The sequence below is a fragment of the Microcaecilia unicolor genome, chromosome 2, assembly GCF_901765095.1.
Source record: "Microcaecilia unicolor chromosome 2, aMicUni1.1, whole genome shotgun sequence".
Lineage (NCBI taxonomy): Eukaryota > Metazoa > Chordata > Amphibia > Gymnophiona > Siphonopidae > Microcaecilia > Microcaecilia unicolor.
In genome coordinates, this window is record NC_044032.1 from 484,236,680 (window position 1) to 484,254,134 (window position 17,455).

The 17,455-nt window shown below is 40.1% G+C and overlaps 1 protein-coding gene across 2 annotated transcripts in view; it reads right to left on the minus strand.

The window, feature by feature from the left end:
- Positions 1-3,627: 3,627 nt before the first annotated feature.
- FAM53A (family with sequence similarity 53 member A) overlaps positions 3,628-17,455 on the minus strand; it is a 226,772-nt gene continuing 212,944 nt past the window's right edge. For both annotated transcript variants that reach the window (XM_030191087.1, XM_030191089.1), the window contains one exon: positions 3,628-4,358. In XM_030191087.1, coding sequence (XP_030046947.1) covers positions 4,038-4,358 — 321 coding nt within the window. In that variant the 3' untranslated portion in view covers positions 3,628-4,037. The remainder of the gene's footprint in view (positions 4,359-17,455) is intronic.

The following is a 17,455-nucleotide window of genomic DNA, read 5'->3' on the forward strand; positions in this document are numbered from 1 at the left end:
CGAGAATATGCTTGCAAATATCTCTCCTGAAAACCTGACTAGTTTATGATCATCTAGGCCAGAAGTTTTCAACCCAGTCCTCAGGGTAAACCTAGTCAGTTGGGGTTTTACTATATCAAATTGCCGAAACACTACCATGTTTTTCACTATCATGATACCCAAGACCCTGTAACTACTACTAAATGTATACTTTCTTATACAAGTCTTATATATTTCTTAGATACTTCTTAATATGTTAGTTGTTGAGACAATATCATGTTTTATCATTATCATACTACTCAAAATCCTGCAGTTATCACTACATGTATACTTTCTCATGTATTTCTGTTACTCATGATGTATTGTAAGCCACATTGAGCCTGCAAAGAGGTGGGAAAATGTGGGATACATATACAACAAAATAAAATAAATAAATAAATAAATAAATATGCCCATTGACTTCAATGAGGATATCCTGAAACCCCCGACTGGCTGGATGTGCCCCAAGGACTGGGTTGAAAACCTCTGATCTAGGCTGTAGCTGGTACAAATGCAAATGATCACGTTTTTCTACTCATCATATCTTCTTTTAAATGCTAGTATCACTGGCTCTCCTTAACGCTTTGACACATTGTTCAGCTAATTTACATAAGTATTGCCATACTGGGACAGACCAAAGGTCCATCAAGCCCAGCATCCTGTTTCCAACAGTGGCCAATCCAGGTCTCAAGTACCTGGCAAGATCCCAGAACAGTACAATACATTTTATGCTGCTTATCCCAGAAATATGCAGTCGACTTTCCCCCAAGTCCATTTGAGAAGACAGAACAACCATCAAGATCCCCTCTCCTGTTTGGTGATCATCAGTACTTTCTCCTACAAAAATAATGGGTTTCTGCTTTAATTTTTCGTGCCACATATGGTCTTAGTTGCCATACTCTTTTCTAAGTTTACAGAACACTCTTTTCTCACTCTCTATCTCAGTTGATAACACCCTCATCCTCCCCATCTCATCTGCCCGCAACCTCGGAGTCATCTTCGACTCCTCCCTCTCCTTCTCTGCGCATATCCAGCAGACCTGTCGCTTCTTCCTCTATAACATTAGCAAAATTCGCCCTTTCATCTCTGATCACACCACCCAAACTCTCATCCACTCTCTCATTACCTCTCGCCTTGACTACTGCAACCTACTCCTCACTGGCCTCCCACTTAGCAATCTATCCCTCCTTCAGTCCGTTCAGAACTCTGCTGCACATCTTATCTTCTGCCTGGACCGATATACTCATATCACCCCTCTCCTCAAGTCACTGCACTGGCTTCCGATTAGGTACCGCATACAGTTCAAGCTTCTCCTACTAACCTACAAATGCACTCAATCTGCAGCTCTTCCCTACCTCTCTACCCTCATCTCCCCCTAAGTTCCTACCCGTAACCTCCGCTCTCAAAACAAATCCCTCCTTTCAGTACCCTTTTCCACCACCGCCAACTCCAGGCTCCGCCCTTTCTGCCTCGCCTCACCCCACCCCATGCTTGGAATAAACTCCCTGAGCCCATTTGCCAGGTCCCCTCCCTGCCCATCTTCAAATCCTTGCTCAAAGCCCACCTCTTCAATGTCGCCTTCAGCACCTAACCACCATACCTCTATTCAGGAAATCTAGACTGCCCCAACTTGACATTTTGTCCTTTAGATTGTAAGCTCCTTTGAGCAGGGACTGTCTTTCTCTGTTAAACTGTACAGCGCTGCGTAACCCTAGTAGCACTCTAGAAATGTTAAGTAGTAGTAGTTCTCAATCTCAGGTGCATCAATTGTGTTTTATAGTATACCTTTCCAACTTGTTGACCTGTAATATCACAATAGACTCTACTTATTACCACTCAGTGAGTTGCTAACCCAGTTTACAGCCTCAGGACCAATACCCTGGACCACTCTGTTTGTTAAATGCATTTTCTGTGAGTAGTAAGTGTTAAAAGTCCTTACTGCAATGTAATTACATCACATTCAGTTCTGTCCCCCTCCCCCCCCCCCCCCCCCCTGATAACCTAAAGAAATAAAATTTTTTCCTAGTGAAACCATGCCGCTGAGTATCCTGGGATCTACCAGAACCCCAAAAATGGACAATCCTTTTCTGGTAGCAATTCTATTAACTTTCCCCATCCCTGAAATCAGGAATGTACATCTTTTTGCCTGTATTGTCCATCTCTCCCCTTTTGTAAGGAGGGACGGCTCATTTCCAGCCCTTTGCAAACATTCCTTTCTCCAAACAAGATCTTTGGTTGTGTTGCCAGCTCTCCTCGGCAGTTTGTCCCTTAATATATATGGGAAAGATCTAAGACAGCTACCTTTTTGATCATCCATGCCAATCTTGGAGGGCTCTTGTTTTCATACATACTCCTTAAATACCTCATTATGAAACTCTGGAGGACAAATGTCCTGTTGCTTATGGGATAGAAAGCAATGAACCTTATGCTCATCTATATATATAAAACTCACCCTCAACGTTCTATTGTCTGCTGACGTCACTGAAGCCAGTTCGTATGTTCGAAGCTCTGAAGCCACGAAAATCACAGTCTGTGGGCCCCGCCCTCGCGTCAAACGTTATGACGTTGAGGGCGGAGCAGATTCTCACCTCCAACGATCTACTCAGGCCACAAACTCCGGATTTCCACACTGTAGCTCTGCTCCGCCCTCGCGTCAAAACGCGATGACGTCGAGGGCGGGGCACAAAAACCGCCACCCACACAGAGCTACAATGGAAACAGCAGCGGTGCACGCCATGAACCAGGTAAAACCGCAACGAGCCATGCAGCCATGAAACCCTTGCTAGGGCCCGTTTCATTGCGCTCAGAAACGGGCCTTTGTTTACTAGTTCTGTAATAAAACGTTGCAGTTTGTCTGAAGACATGATATAGCACATTGGAGCAAGGGAGTGCTTCTTAAGAGGGGCAGTAATATTTAGGTCCCTATATCCTTTTTTTTGGGGGGGGGGGCACTAAAAATACTGTATTAAGTAAAGATTCTAGACCATTCAGTGGTATCTGTGAGACGACAAAAAAGAAAACACAAAAGCTTATTGGTCTAAGTATTGACAGTGTGTTTCAAAGAACGTTGTTATTGTGGTACCCAAATCACAAGTATAAAAATAGATATTAAAAAAATTAAACAGTACAATAAGTGCAAAGCAGTTTTGTTTTGTTTTTTTTATTTCAAGGACTAGTTTCCTTCTATATTGTGGAAGGAACCACTGTTTGGAAAATTGATCAATACAAACTCCCTGTCTAAAGTTCAAGTGCTTTTGTACATTCTTTTGAACCACAGAAAATGCAATAATGACCAGGAAGGTGAAAAGCTATTGTTTTTTTAAATTTTATCACACTGAACTGTAAAGGAAATTTTCTTTATTCAGGCTAGAAAATAATTCAAGTAGTAAAGCCATGGAAAACGTTAACCTTTCAAGGTCACTACTACATTTTGATCAAAAGTTGACTGTAAGAAAAATCATTTTATACAAGTTCTGAAGTTTTATAACCACTCACTATAAAAGGAGCCAGTTATTACAGGTTTTGGATCAACTGTCAACCATTTATAGCTCCATTCAGATATCCAATGTTTGTTATTGATTGATTTATGCAATTTTTGCATTTTTAAAAATTTTTATTAAAAATTTTTTTTAACATTAAGTCATGAAAAGGAACATATACCCACACCAGAATCACTGTAGACAGATTTAATTTTATAGAATGCCCTTCTGAAAATTCATTTCAAAATAGAGATGCTTTCTTCAGAACTGTAAAAGCCATAAAAATGCAAAATATGTTAGGAAATCTGTAATCAAAATTACTCCTCAATGCTCAAAATAACATTTAACCTATTTTCTGTCCGTTTAATGATCAGATTAAACAGGTGACAATGTTGCACTTTTTTTTCCACCTGGAACATTGTGTCTAAAGCAGGCCAAAGACAGCCAATACAGAAATTGAGGGACATGAAATATCCATGGTAAAGATAATCCACTACCAGTTTAAATTTAGGACAACTCAATCTAGCATAACTTCAAGACTCAGTTATTTTCAATCTGCTCAAGATCCAAGTCCCCGCAGTCTAAAGGAAAGATGCCCTCTTCAGTGCTTTCAGAATCGCTGGTGTCCTCGTCGCTTTCACTCACAGCAGCTGCTTGCTTATAATCCCTTGTGTTCAGGTCAACTTGGCACAGCCCATGATGCCTCACTTCATTCAGCTGCTCCTTCAGCGGACTGGACCCAGGCGTGATCATGTTCATAAGATCATTTGATTCACATGGTGATGACACAATTGTCTTCATGTGAGGGTCATCAACATCTTCATAGTCAAGGGAACAGAGACTCTTTGAATTTTTTAAAGTCTGAAAAAAAAAAAGAAGAAATCACTTGTCAATTGAAAGCTTTAAAGCAATTTTTCTCACTTGCAAACATCACTTAAATCAGACACTTTGTGCCATTTGCTCAATGACACTAACAGGGGATAAAAAAATCTGCATTTTGATTTATAAATGAGCACTCCGTCTTTACAATCAATTTTTTTTTTTTTTTACTGCTGTAAACATTTTGGAGTGCCACACACCTGGGGCTTTTGAATACCAGTATAGTAAGCTATGCTGAAATGAAAAATTGATACTTCATAGATCAGTAGTACTGTATAAACTATCAAAAAACATTAAACTGATCAATTTCTTAATTTTCTTGCTTCCTTTTTGATTTTATCCCTTAGACTACTTTATTTTTAGTCCTATTTTCTTTGCTGTATTTTTGAAGAGAGCTTCATATATTTTACTGCTACATTCTACAGATTTTCATCTTTGATTCCATGCCTCATGATCACGTTGTACACACATAGCAGTGTAACACCTGCTCGGAGTTCTGATGAAGATCAACACAGCAAAAGTTCTTAGATTTTATAAAAGTTGGGTGGTGACAAGTAATAGCACATTTCGACAGCCATAAAGGCATATAGGATCAAATTCTATAAATGGCGCCTTAAAAATCAGCGCTGAAAAAAAACACGCTGTTAACGTGATTCTACAAACCATGCCTAAAGTTATGCATAGTTTATAGAATATCCTTACATGCCGCTCTTGCGACTAAAATTTAGGTGCACCCATTTAGGCCACCTAAAACCAGGCAGGCACAGATCGGGTTTAGTCCAAAATAGTGCACATATTTTTTTGAAACATCCACAACCTGCCCCCTTTTAGACTCCATGTATGAGAGTTAATGTGCACCACGTTATAGAATATGCTTAGAAAGCTGTGCGTGTAAATTCTAATTAAAGCCAATCAGTGCCGCTAATTGGTTCTTAAGTATCAATTATCAGTGCTGATTGGCTTTTTAATCAATTAAGTTGTGAGTGCAATTCTGGTCTTGCAGTCATATTGGCACGCACAACTTAAGGTGCCATATTTTACTGCCTGAAAAATTAAATATAAATCATAACGGAAAAGGGAACATTGATGGTTGATGTATTTTTAAGTTGGCGGTTAAACTGTGGTGGTTTACAAGGCCAAAATAGATGGCTCTTAGCAACCCTGAAAACTAGAGGAACAATTATATTGCTGGGCTTGAGTCAAAGTACCCATAAGTTATATTCTTTGTGGAGATATTCCCTTGATATTCTTGTATACCAACTTTTATATCCTAAAAATAGGGTTACTGTAAATACTGAGAAACTGTAGGCTGAGATATAATTATTTTTAGAGGATGAGGGGCACACCAACTTTGTCCTGCTTGTTTATGTCTCAAAATTACTGAAACCACCTCCTACTATAAGCCTTTATTGACAGTAATCAATCCCTTTCATAAGCTATATCAGTGCTCAGTATGAACTTATAGACTGACTCCCATCAGGACCAGGTATGCTTGTACCCTCTGAAGGAGCTGTTCTTGTGTGATGTCGAGCTCCCCTCACTTAAAGGTTCCGCACACCACAACCATAATTTTCCCGATGAGCACAGAGTGCAAAACACTGCCACTGGGACAATTCAAAAACAAATTCTGTATCATACACTGCTCACTAACTAGAGAAAGCATGCATGCATTTAACATACAATAGTAGTTTTCAACATTTTTTTCTGTTCTGCTATAGTTTCCAGCACATATCCACAAAGTACTACCATCCAAACTGACTACAGTACCACCTTCATTCCTAGTATCCATGGGCACATAATGGTGCAAAAAAATCATCAAAACAAAATATGGGGAACATGGACTCTACCTCTACAGACTCCAAGGACAAAGTACCATTAAATAGCCACAAGTTATGAGCCCTAGCTCAAGTTTATTGTTTTGAACCACAACGAGGACTTGTGTACACACTAATTATCCATTTTTGAAACTGCTCGGTAACCTTAGATGTTACGATCCAGGGGCGTACCTACGAGGGGCCACGGGGGTCTGGGCCCCCGCAAATTTCATCCGTGCACCTGGTTTGGCTGGAGGGGGTCCCCAACCCCCGCCAGTCGGAGCCTTCTTCAGCGCGGTCTCTGGCGCAGTCACGTTCGCTGCCTGCCCCCTGCTCTTCTTTCTTCTTGTTCTTCCTGTGCATGCTGACGCTCAGCAGGGGGCAGGCAGCGAATGCAGCTGCGCGGGAGACCGCACTGAAGAAGGCTTCGGCTGGTGGGGGTTGGGGACCCCTACCAGCAAAGGTATTTGTGAGGGGGCGAGGTGAGGTGCTGGGGGGGGGGGGCGGCACTTAAAATGTGCTCCCAACCTCGGGCTCTGGCCCCCTCCCACCGTGAGGTCTGGCTACGCCCCTGCTACGAACACTATCTGAACTGAAAATAAATGTCTAGCTTATTCTCCTGACTTTGTTCACACTGTGACTAGACAATAATTACAAGCAAGGCACAGCTGTTTTTCCACAAGGGTTATGTAAATATATGTGAGATTCGCTCACTGATACTGGCCAGAAACCACTTCTATGAGAACACACATTTTTAAAAATCTGTTGGCCTACATGCAACTGCTATTGCACTCGGCTGGGCTCATCTTCAACCACTTGTTAAAACTGTAGTAAACTAAAAATAGGTGCCTCAAAGCAGAGTTTCAACACGTCTCACAGTGCAAAAGATACAAATTGAAAGGCATTCAGGCTCCTCAGCTGAAGCTTCACAAGGTCCAAGTAGAGCAGCACTATAGCTATCAAGCAGTTGTACACAGCAGGGTGGTAATGTGTATTCCACTTACAACCCAAATTTCAGAAGAAATGCTGGGCTATAAGAAAACAAAAGCAGCTAGGGGGTATGCAGTGCTTTCAGATCAATACCAGAAAAGTAAGCTTTTGTAGGAAAAATCAGAAAGTAACTGCATATTATGTTTCCTACAGCAAGTAAAGGCCAGGCTATGCTTTTGAATTCTTGATCTGAGAAGCCTGTGCCAATCTGAAAGCCAGATAATATCTGACATCTTTCCACCCTCCATTTATAAGTCCACTGAAAGGATCACAACTTCAGAAGGCATCACGTTATATTGGATGCTGTTAGGGTTACAAACATTTAAAAATTAAAACGTACAAATAAAAAAGCACCCCAGGAAATATGTATTCAAGTTACTACAAAGACTGCTCATAAAACACAAATCTGATCACAAGACTGTTTTCAGAAGCTGAACAAAACAACATATGCAAAAGGATTGCATCAATTATTTTATTCAATATTTATATGCTCACTTCTGTTATTTTCTGCATTCTTATATATTCATTTACCAAGTATGACGCACATTCCTGAAAAACCAGGCAATACTGTTATGTCAGGTTTGTACTCTGTGTGAAAAAACTTCACACGTAATATTATTATTATTATTTGTGTTACATTTGTATCCCACACTTTCCCACCTATTTGCAGGCTCAATGTGGCTTACATACTACCGGAGAAGCGATCGCCAATATCGGTTTGAACAAATACAAAGTGAGGTTGTGGTAAAGTTAGTTCTTATGTGAGTCGTAAGGAGAAAGAACATATGACAGAACAGTGTGTTTTAAGCCTGTAAAATTGCCTTCATGAAATCCTGAAGTGCATTTCTCTATCCCGGCCAGCAGCTGATCTTACTCATTTCACAAGTTTAAGCAAAAGCAAATGTATTTACCAATTCAAAAATGAAAATCATATTTCAGGTAAGGCGTGCTGTTATAACTCCAAAGCTGTACAGAGTTGCAGTTCATTTGTGACACTAGTATTTGGGAGCTATGCATAAATGATCAATCATTTATAAAAGATATACAAACGGTTACTTTGGTTTGTGCAATAAATCACTATTAAGTTAGGTTAGGGACAGGCTGCCAAACAATTTTTCCTGAGTGTATTTTTTTTGTTCTGGAATGAATGCCATCATCTAGAATGAGTGCCCTCTTTGCAAACTGTGCACCATGTGCAAATAGGGAGCACTCATTAAAAACTGTTCACTATGTCCAAAGAAGGTGCACTCAATAAAGAGGGTGCAACATGTGCAAAGAGGGTGAACTATTTTAAAAGTGTGCACCATGGTACAAAATGATTAAAAAGTGGGCACTATGTGTAATGAGGGAGCACTCATTAACGAGGATGCACTAATTAAAAAGTGTGTACCATGTGCAAAGAGGGTGCACTAACTAAAAAGTGTACACCATGTGCAAAGAGATTAAAAAGTGTACATCTTGTACAAAGAGGGTACACTAATTAAAAAGGGTGCACCATGTGCAAAGAGGGAGTACTCAATGTGTGCACCATGTATAATGTGGGAGCACTCATTAAAAGTATGTACCATGTACAAAGAGGGTGTACTAACAAAAAAGTGTGCATCATGTGAAAAGAGGGTCACTAATTAAAATGTGTGTACCATTTGCAAAGAGATTAAAAAGTGTGCACCATATGCAAAGTGGGCGCACTCATTAAAAAGTATGTATCATGTGCAAAGAGGGTGCACTCTTATTAAAGGGTGCAGACCCTTTCCAAAGAGTGCAGACGCTTTCCCAATAGTGAACACACATGCAAACCATCATGCATGAAAGATCTTGAATTTGCAAACTTTTGAGAAAGAATACACAAGCATAAGTAAGAATGCACCCTCTAAGCACATAGTGCACACTCTTATCAGCAAACATTTCATTGAAAACCTCAGCCCATCCCTACTAAATGTACCTACTATTAACAATCTGAAGCTGTTAAGATTTCTCAATGAGCCCTAACCTCAACTGGTCATCATAGGTAGAATAGGAAAAACAAGTATGTTACTGCATCTGCATTTCCACATTATCCTGCACATAAACTACTTGCCTATGCAAAGCAGTAAATTCAACTAGAACACAATCCTAATTATAAAGTGAACCTCAAATGGAAAATTCAATGCTTGGAAAGTCAACATGAGAACAGGCAGGAAGCTGCAGATGCTAGGTGCAGCAAGCAGAGCAAATGAAGCCTGCTGCTTGAAGCAACTGGTTGATGAGCACTGCCCAAAGAGGGGCCAAAACATGAGGAAGATGCCAACAGCAGCTCAAGTAGCCAGCCACACAACCGTGGGGAATGCAGTGGATAAATAACTGAAAATCTATTTATTTGGCACATTTATAAATCATTCATTCTATACAGTTTTTGGCAGTGTACACCAAAAAGTATCCATAATCATAGAAGCATACACACACATAATATAAGCCAATTCTAATAGGTATACTAACAACCCATCCCCCCCCCCCCCCCCGTCTTATGCAAGCAGTACCAGTGAAAATTTACCATAAAAATAGATACTATGATTGTTTTCAACGTATCACCCTAATTATTTTTGCATATTGGCCTGTCTTTCCACCATAAGGGGAACATATTATTTCTGTAGGAAGTGTTTCCTTGGGGAAAAGTTGAGCTGTCATTCCCATTACACTAGAGCTTGAACTGCATCAACTGCATGAAGACCATTTGGGAGTAGTGAACATGAAGAGAAAACGTGGTCTATACAAACTAAATACAGACATGATTTGCCAACTCTATATATTCTATGCAGGTAGAAATCCTGAACTCTTTTCTGAAATTCTTGTGTAGCACTAGCCAGAAATATTTCACACCTAGATTTGTGTGTAGCCACCATTACATAAACAGTCTACGGTTGCAGCTAAGAACTGTAGACTAGAGCCAATATTAAATATAAAACCAACACACAGAATATGACAGAACAATTCATCTCGTCTGCCCAAACAGGAAACATCTTTCCACCTTAATTTTAATTGTGCTACTTTCCTTCTCAGTTCCATTCTATCTGCTCATTGGTCTATTTTTTAACAGTCTATTTTTCTGCTTTTTATCTTAAGAACTGTGAAACCCAGTTCACCACCTACTCTGTTCCTTTCTCCTCCTCTCTAGTTCTGTTTCTTCCTGTACTCAATTCCCCTTCACTACAACATGCTCCTTCTTTCATGGTGCCTTTTCCTTCTCTCTCTTTCAGCATATATGTTCTTACTTCACTGCTTTCTTAAGTTCAACAGCAGGTCCAAGAATTTCTATGCCTCATCACTTTTACTTCACTTCCTCCAATGCTGTGTGCTGCCACTGCCTGCCAGGAAAACACTGCCTTAAGATGTGGTATTCCACGGCAGCAATTCCCTCCCACCAGCAGATGGTGCTGGCAGGAGGAGACTATGCCATCTTAATTTTGCATTTGCAAAAATACACATTTTTTGCATATCTTTTGTATGGTATACCACAAGTATTTCCTGGCAGTGAATATATGACAATTATGTCAGACTGATCACGGGATGGTGGTCTCAATGTGGATGTATACTCAAAACAGGCAAAGATACCAATAATGTCTTCAGCAAAATCTTTGGGGGGGGGGGGGGGGGGGAATAGTCTAAAAAGGAAACCTGCTGCCATTTTGAGAGCTGAAAATCGCAAGCAATGGGTTTGATATAACATTTTGTCTAAAATGCATTTCTTGATGGTCTATTAACAGATGTCACCCCATTCCAACTGCTGCAAGTAAGGATTGTGTGTAGTTGTTTGCATTCATCTATAGGTACATGCTATTCACATTTGTTTGTTTACATCTAAATGACCTGCAATCACAGACATGGTGCCAAAGCAAGAGCCTTCAGCAGTGCTTTCAAACTTTCCCTCATCCACCTGGCCTTCCCTCTCTGTCACCTAACCCACCCCACCCTCATCCTGTGAGACTGTCACTGAAATGCTTTGATGTTTCACTTATATGTACTGTTATTTATCAACATTTGCTTATTTCTGATCTGATGAAGGGTTACCTTCGAAAGCTAATAAAAAAATGTATTGTTAGTCCAATTAAAAAGGTATCATCTTATTTTATTTTCTATGTTTTATTTTATTTTATGTTATTTCTATTGATAAACTTTTATCCAGAATGACCTCATTTGAATAACTGAAAATTCACATGACACCAGATGATGAAATCAAAATAGCAGGTCTTCACCCTCCCCCTCTACTCATCCAAAGCAGGAAGGCAACAGAGGCGGAAGTTATGCAAAGACCCCACTGCAAGGACTTCCAGTCTTACAGGCAGCTTACCCAGGAGGGTGCGGGGGGGGACCTATGAAACTTCACTGGCTCGCAGGAGACATACTGACCAGCGATTGCCTATCTGGGCACAGGGCACAGTGGAAGTCCAGACAAGGAATTATTCTCCAATTGTTTCCACAAATTCATTAACAAAATAAGCAAACCAAAGTATATAAACTTCACATACTTTCATAAAGGTGGTTAATAAATCCCAATTAATCAATAAATACCTTAGCTTGGCTGAACACAGATTACGAAAGAATCCGTATCCAGTTAGAAAACAGAAGTTGTCCACTAGGCCGTCCACAAAGATATTTGAATAATCAAATGCATTACGTAGTAATATACTGATCATATACATAGAAGTAAAAATATTTAGAAAAACTGACACAAGACAAAAAAAATTTGGGGAGCCATGGAAATGTTTTGGGGTTTTTTGTCCTTTTTTGCTTATTTTCCCCTAATTTTTTAAAAATATTTTAGGTTCATGGGTGTTTGTTTCTCCTATATTTTCATTTTTTTCTTCTCCTCTTACCCTATTCTTCCCTCAAGGCACTACCAGATTCACTTCTCATTTCTTCCCCTCCCTTCATGTGCTCCCCTACCCATTCCATCTCTGCCCTAGCTTCTAGGCATTCTCTCTCCTCCCTTATCAATCTTCTTCCATATGGCCCAGCAACAAGGAGAAGTCCTAGACCAGTAACGTCTCTCCCAGGCCTGGGGTTCAACCAGCACTGTCCAAAGTTGCATGTCTTATAGACGGCCAAAGCTGAATGTCTCTATGGTAGCATTATTCATGTCCTACCCTGGTCCAGCACCAAGCACTGAATTTAAGGCCTGGGTTAGGATTTTTTCCAGCTTCCAATACATTATGCACTAGGAAGGAGGAACATGAGGACTATGTTAACATGTATATGTTTTTTGAACATGCTCACATGAACAATTTTTTAAAAATAAAGTAAGCACAACATGTCAAATCTATTAGCAGTCATTAACTGGTATATAAGTGTTATGTTTTGGGATACAACAGAAACCTTAGGGGGTCCACTATGTTCCATGGTACTTTCATCATCTGTCAAAAAAAAGCTTGTTCTAATATTTCTGATGTTTATATTAAGAACAGTTGCTAATTCCATGTCTTCGGCTCTTTGAATGAATAAAACTATACACCCATAAATGTCTACACACAGATATATGGCTATATCTTAATGCACACCCATACATATACACAAGGGTGGGAATTAGCAGTGAATCTGAGAAACTGAGATAATCTCCAGGAGTCAGTTTGGTTTCTGTCATGATATGCACAGAAAATTAACCCATTCTGAGACATTACTCGAAAAGGGACATGCTTAAGTACCAAGGTAACAGAGTTTCCTCAGTCTTATAAAACTGGTGCAATTTCTTTTTCATTGCTTCATCAGTTTATTCTTTTACCTTTCTTTAACATGTACTTTTCACTTGTTTTTGTTGAGTTTGGGATTTTCCTGCTGCTCTCTGCATTCATCCTCCAGCGTCCTCAGCCACCTTCCTTGTTCTGATCACTTTCTTACTTCTCCATCAGCAGAGCTGGAAACATCTGAGAGCTAGGTCACCAGGGCACCTCATACTTGGGGTCTGACCCCTGATGCTATTTTGACTCCAACAGGAACTGCCGTGACTAAACGCCCAGGCACTATGAACCTAACTGCCAGAACCTAACTGGGCCCAATGACATTACTAGCTTAGATTTGATGAAAGATGTGGTGAGAACAGAAAAAAAATAAAGATGGGAAACGGGCAGAGGGTAGGGGCTGCTGGAAATTTTTTTAAACAAAAAAAAGTTAACTGGAAAAAATGTACACCTGGCTCCTTTAAATTGGCAGACACCCAAGTTCAACAAAATCTCACCTGTTCCCCTCTATGGCCCACCGACTGTGTCTTTGCCAGCAGTTACCATTTTTGACGGCCAAAGGTATTCCATCCCAACATGCATAGAGACAAAAATACTAATATTTTGCATCTCACAAGTCCTGAGACAGTTGACAAAACTTTTCCCATATTTGCACACTATTATTCCTCAAAGAAGATAGGCCAGAGCACCTAAAGAATAAGTTAACCCTCTGCATATCCTAGAGGCCTCCACAAGGCCCTACCGAACAGCATCTCTAACTAAACTCTCACTAAAGGAAAACATGCCAAGTGGCCCTGAGTAACAAGAATTTTCAGGAGTAGCCCCCACACTCTGGAATTTGCTCCCAGAGAAGCTATGCCTAACTCAAGACTACTTCTACTTCAGAAATAGGTGAAAAGCTAGCTCTTCTTCCAAACCTTTAATCACTATAGCAACTGACCAGCCTGTCACTTACACCACATCAGGATTAGCTTGCTGTATATCCAATGAAACCAATTCCACTTACCTTATTTGACTATACATACAATTTTACCCTCATCTAGTCACCCAGTTTTATTTATCCCAATGTCACCTATTTGTCCCAACTACACATCCTCCTCTCCCTCTGCCTCTTAACATGTTTCAGTGTATTGTGCCAACAAGGTATCATACTTCTGTTATGTGAATATTTTTCTGTGTTGCCCCTGAAGAGGCTTAATTTGTATTATGCTGACATTGTATCATATAGTAGATTCTGTTATATGAATGCTTTAACGTACTGTTTTTAACGTGTACGTTACTGACACTATCATAGTGCTATAGGTAATCAAATCATAAAACTTTATTTATAGCCCACTCTATCTGGAGCAATCTAAGCGGGGAACAAGACCACATACAAAATAAAAGAATACAAACATAGCAATGAAAAGATATATCACAACTATACAAAATTATAATATACTACAACTTAACAAAAGCATACTATAACGTAAGTTCAAATACTACTGTAAAACAAAATAATATCATACATCTCTGGTGAGCCATAAGCCTGAAAACAAATATGGATTTTTAAGACTTTTTTTGAACTGGGCAATATTCTGCATTGTACGGAGTTCCATAGGCAATGTGTTCTATAACTTCAGGCCTTTAATATAAAAACATAGATCTACATTCATCTAAATGAACCTGCCAAAAAGACGGTACTTCAAGTAGCTGTTTTTGAGAGGATCTTAGAGACTGAGAAGGTTGGTAACACCTTAAAGTGGCACTTAGTATCGAGGAAATACAACCATCCAATATTTTAAAAACCAACAATAACATTTTAAACTCAATGGGAAATTTTAAAGGGAGCCAGTGCAAAGATCTTAGAATTGGAGTCACATGATCATAAAGCTATCTACCATTAATTACTCTCGCTACAGAATTTTGAACAACCTTTTGGAACGAGTAAAAAAAAAATCTATTTACTTCTACTCATTCTATACCACACTCAGGATTTTGTAGACCTCAATCCTATCTCTCCTCATCCGTCTCTTTTATTTATTTATTATCTCATTTGTACCCCACAGTTTCCCAACAGCATCAGGCTCAATGTGGCTTACAACGCACCACAGAGGCAGACGCCAATGTAGTAAAGCTAATACAGCAGAAAACCTACACAAGAAATAGTGGGGAGGATGAGGAAGGGCCGGAAGGAGCAGGGAAACCAGGAGAGAGGAGGGAAGGGTAAATATGTCCAAAACTTGTCTCTAGATTGATGTGTGTCCAGCAGAGGAGACACATGTTGAGTCCTTGGAATAAGCTTTTCCAAACAACAAGGACTTAAGCAATTTCCTGAAAGATAGGTGGTTGTAGATGGTTTTTATGGGTTTCGGCAGAGAATTCCAAAGTTAGGTGCTGATGAAAGGGAAGGATGAAGCATACATGGATTTGTACTCAAGTCCGATGCAGGTTGGATAATGAAGGTTTAGATAAGAGCGGGAGAGTCTAAATGTGTTCCTGGGTGGCAGGATGATAAGATCAATCATGTAGCCAGGGACTTCACCATAGAGAATTTTGTGAACTACGGAGCAAATTTTAAAGATGATTCAATCCTTGACAGATGCAATTCCTCTCGGAGGGGTGAGGCACTTTCAAATTTGGAGTTTCCAAAAATTAATCTGACTGCTGTATTTTGGGCCGTCTGCAGTTTTTTAATCAGTTGCTCTTTACACCTAGTGTAAACTCCGTTACAATGATCCAGGTGGCATAAGACAATGGACTGTATAAGGTGACGAAAGACCTCTCTCGGGAAAAAAGATTTTAGTTGTTTTAGTTTCCACAACGAGACGAACACCTTCTTGGTGGTGGAGTTAATTTGGCTTTCAAGTGAAAGGTTGCGGTCAAGGATGACGCCCAAAATTTTTAGGCTTTCTAAGATGGGAAGGGTAAGGGTGGGGGGTGATTAAGGTTGAAGGTCTGTACTTGTGTTGGATGAAAGTATAAGGCAGTGCGTCTTTTCAGTATTCAGTTTTAGCTTGAAAGAAGTTGCCCATAAGTACATCGTATTGAGACATTGATTTTATGAGAGATCTCAGACAAATTATTTCTGAAGGGAATATAAATTGTAACGTCATCTGCATAAATATGTGGGTTAAGCCCTAACTTACTTAAGGTCGTGGCTAGTGGAATCATCATAATATTGAAGAGTGTGGGAGATAGTGGTGAACCTTGAGGGACACCACAAACAGCTTTCCACGGTAATGATAAATCTGAGTTGGTGATTACTTGGTAAGTTCTAGAAGAGAGAAAGCCCTTAATCCAGCTATGTACTTGACCGTAGATCCCTATGTTGTCTTCTAAGCTGAAGTGCCTTAACCTCTTTAGCCTTTCCTCCATCCCCTTTATCATTTTGGTCGCTCTTCTTTGACCCTTTTCTAATTCTGCTATATATTTTTTGAGATACAGCAACCAGAACTGAATGCAATACAAAAGGTGAGGTCGCACCATGGAGTGATAGAGGCATTACAGTATTTTTGGTCTTATTTACCATCCCTTTCCTAATAATTCCTAGCATCCTGCTTGCTTTTTTGACCACTGTCTGATATGGAAGCTGACATAGAAACTGAAGACCACGGTGCTACCTTTCAGAACATTATAAAAAATAGTGAATACAAGACATCAATAAAGCATTTGTCAAAAATAAAGTGAACTGGAAAAAAAAAAGAAAAATTCTAATACAACCATATTCTATAATAGCCCACGAAAAGATAAGGAAACCCAGCAGGAAAATTTTGCCAGAGAGCACTGTGAGGACACTAAAGCATGCAACAAGAAAAGATGCTATACTAGGGAAACCAGCTGCTCTGGACATTCTTCCTGAGGAAGGAAGGGGAGGCTGCATGATTAGTGTCACTTTTTACAGTAGATCTGAACCAATGAGGCCCAGGAGGGTGATTGGAGGCGGGGGGGGGGGGGGGGGGGGGGGGGGGGGAGGTGAGGTCTGATAATGGAGAGCACCTTATAGGTATCTACCTCCTACCAATTCAAGACTTCTGCCAAGGAGGAGGTTAACGGCAAAACATTTCACAATTGTCATCTTTGCTGTTCTGCTCAGGTGCTCCAGTGAAACAAAGACACAACACTTGACACCAGTCCTGAACTTGCCTCAATCCAGTAGGAGGGAGAAGCCAAACAAAGGAGCTCCTAGCTTCCCATAAAAAATTACCATCCCTCCAACCATTTGGACACTATCATTATTGTTGTCCTCTATATCCTGAACCTGCAGGAATAGCACTGGATCTCCTTCCAGAGGATGCTGGACCCAGCACAGGAAGCCTCAAGATATGGGGTCACCAGTATAGCTGCCTAGAAAGAGGGAGTCTATAGACACAAGGGATTGTTCACTGACACTCAAAACTTTTTGTCAAGTGAGCTTACGAATGTTGTGGACACCACTGAACCAGGGCTTGCCAGATAAATGTAACCCCTCTAGGTGACCCCCACCATATTTTTCTCCTCAGCAGGGATGGAATACAACTCAAGGCTAAAAGGTGGTAGCTCTTGGTTTAACACACAACTAGAGCTTTAAGAGGAAAATAATTCAAAT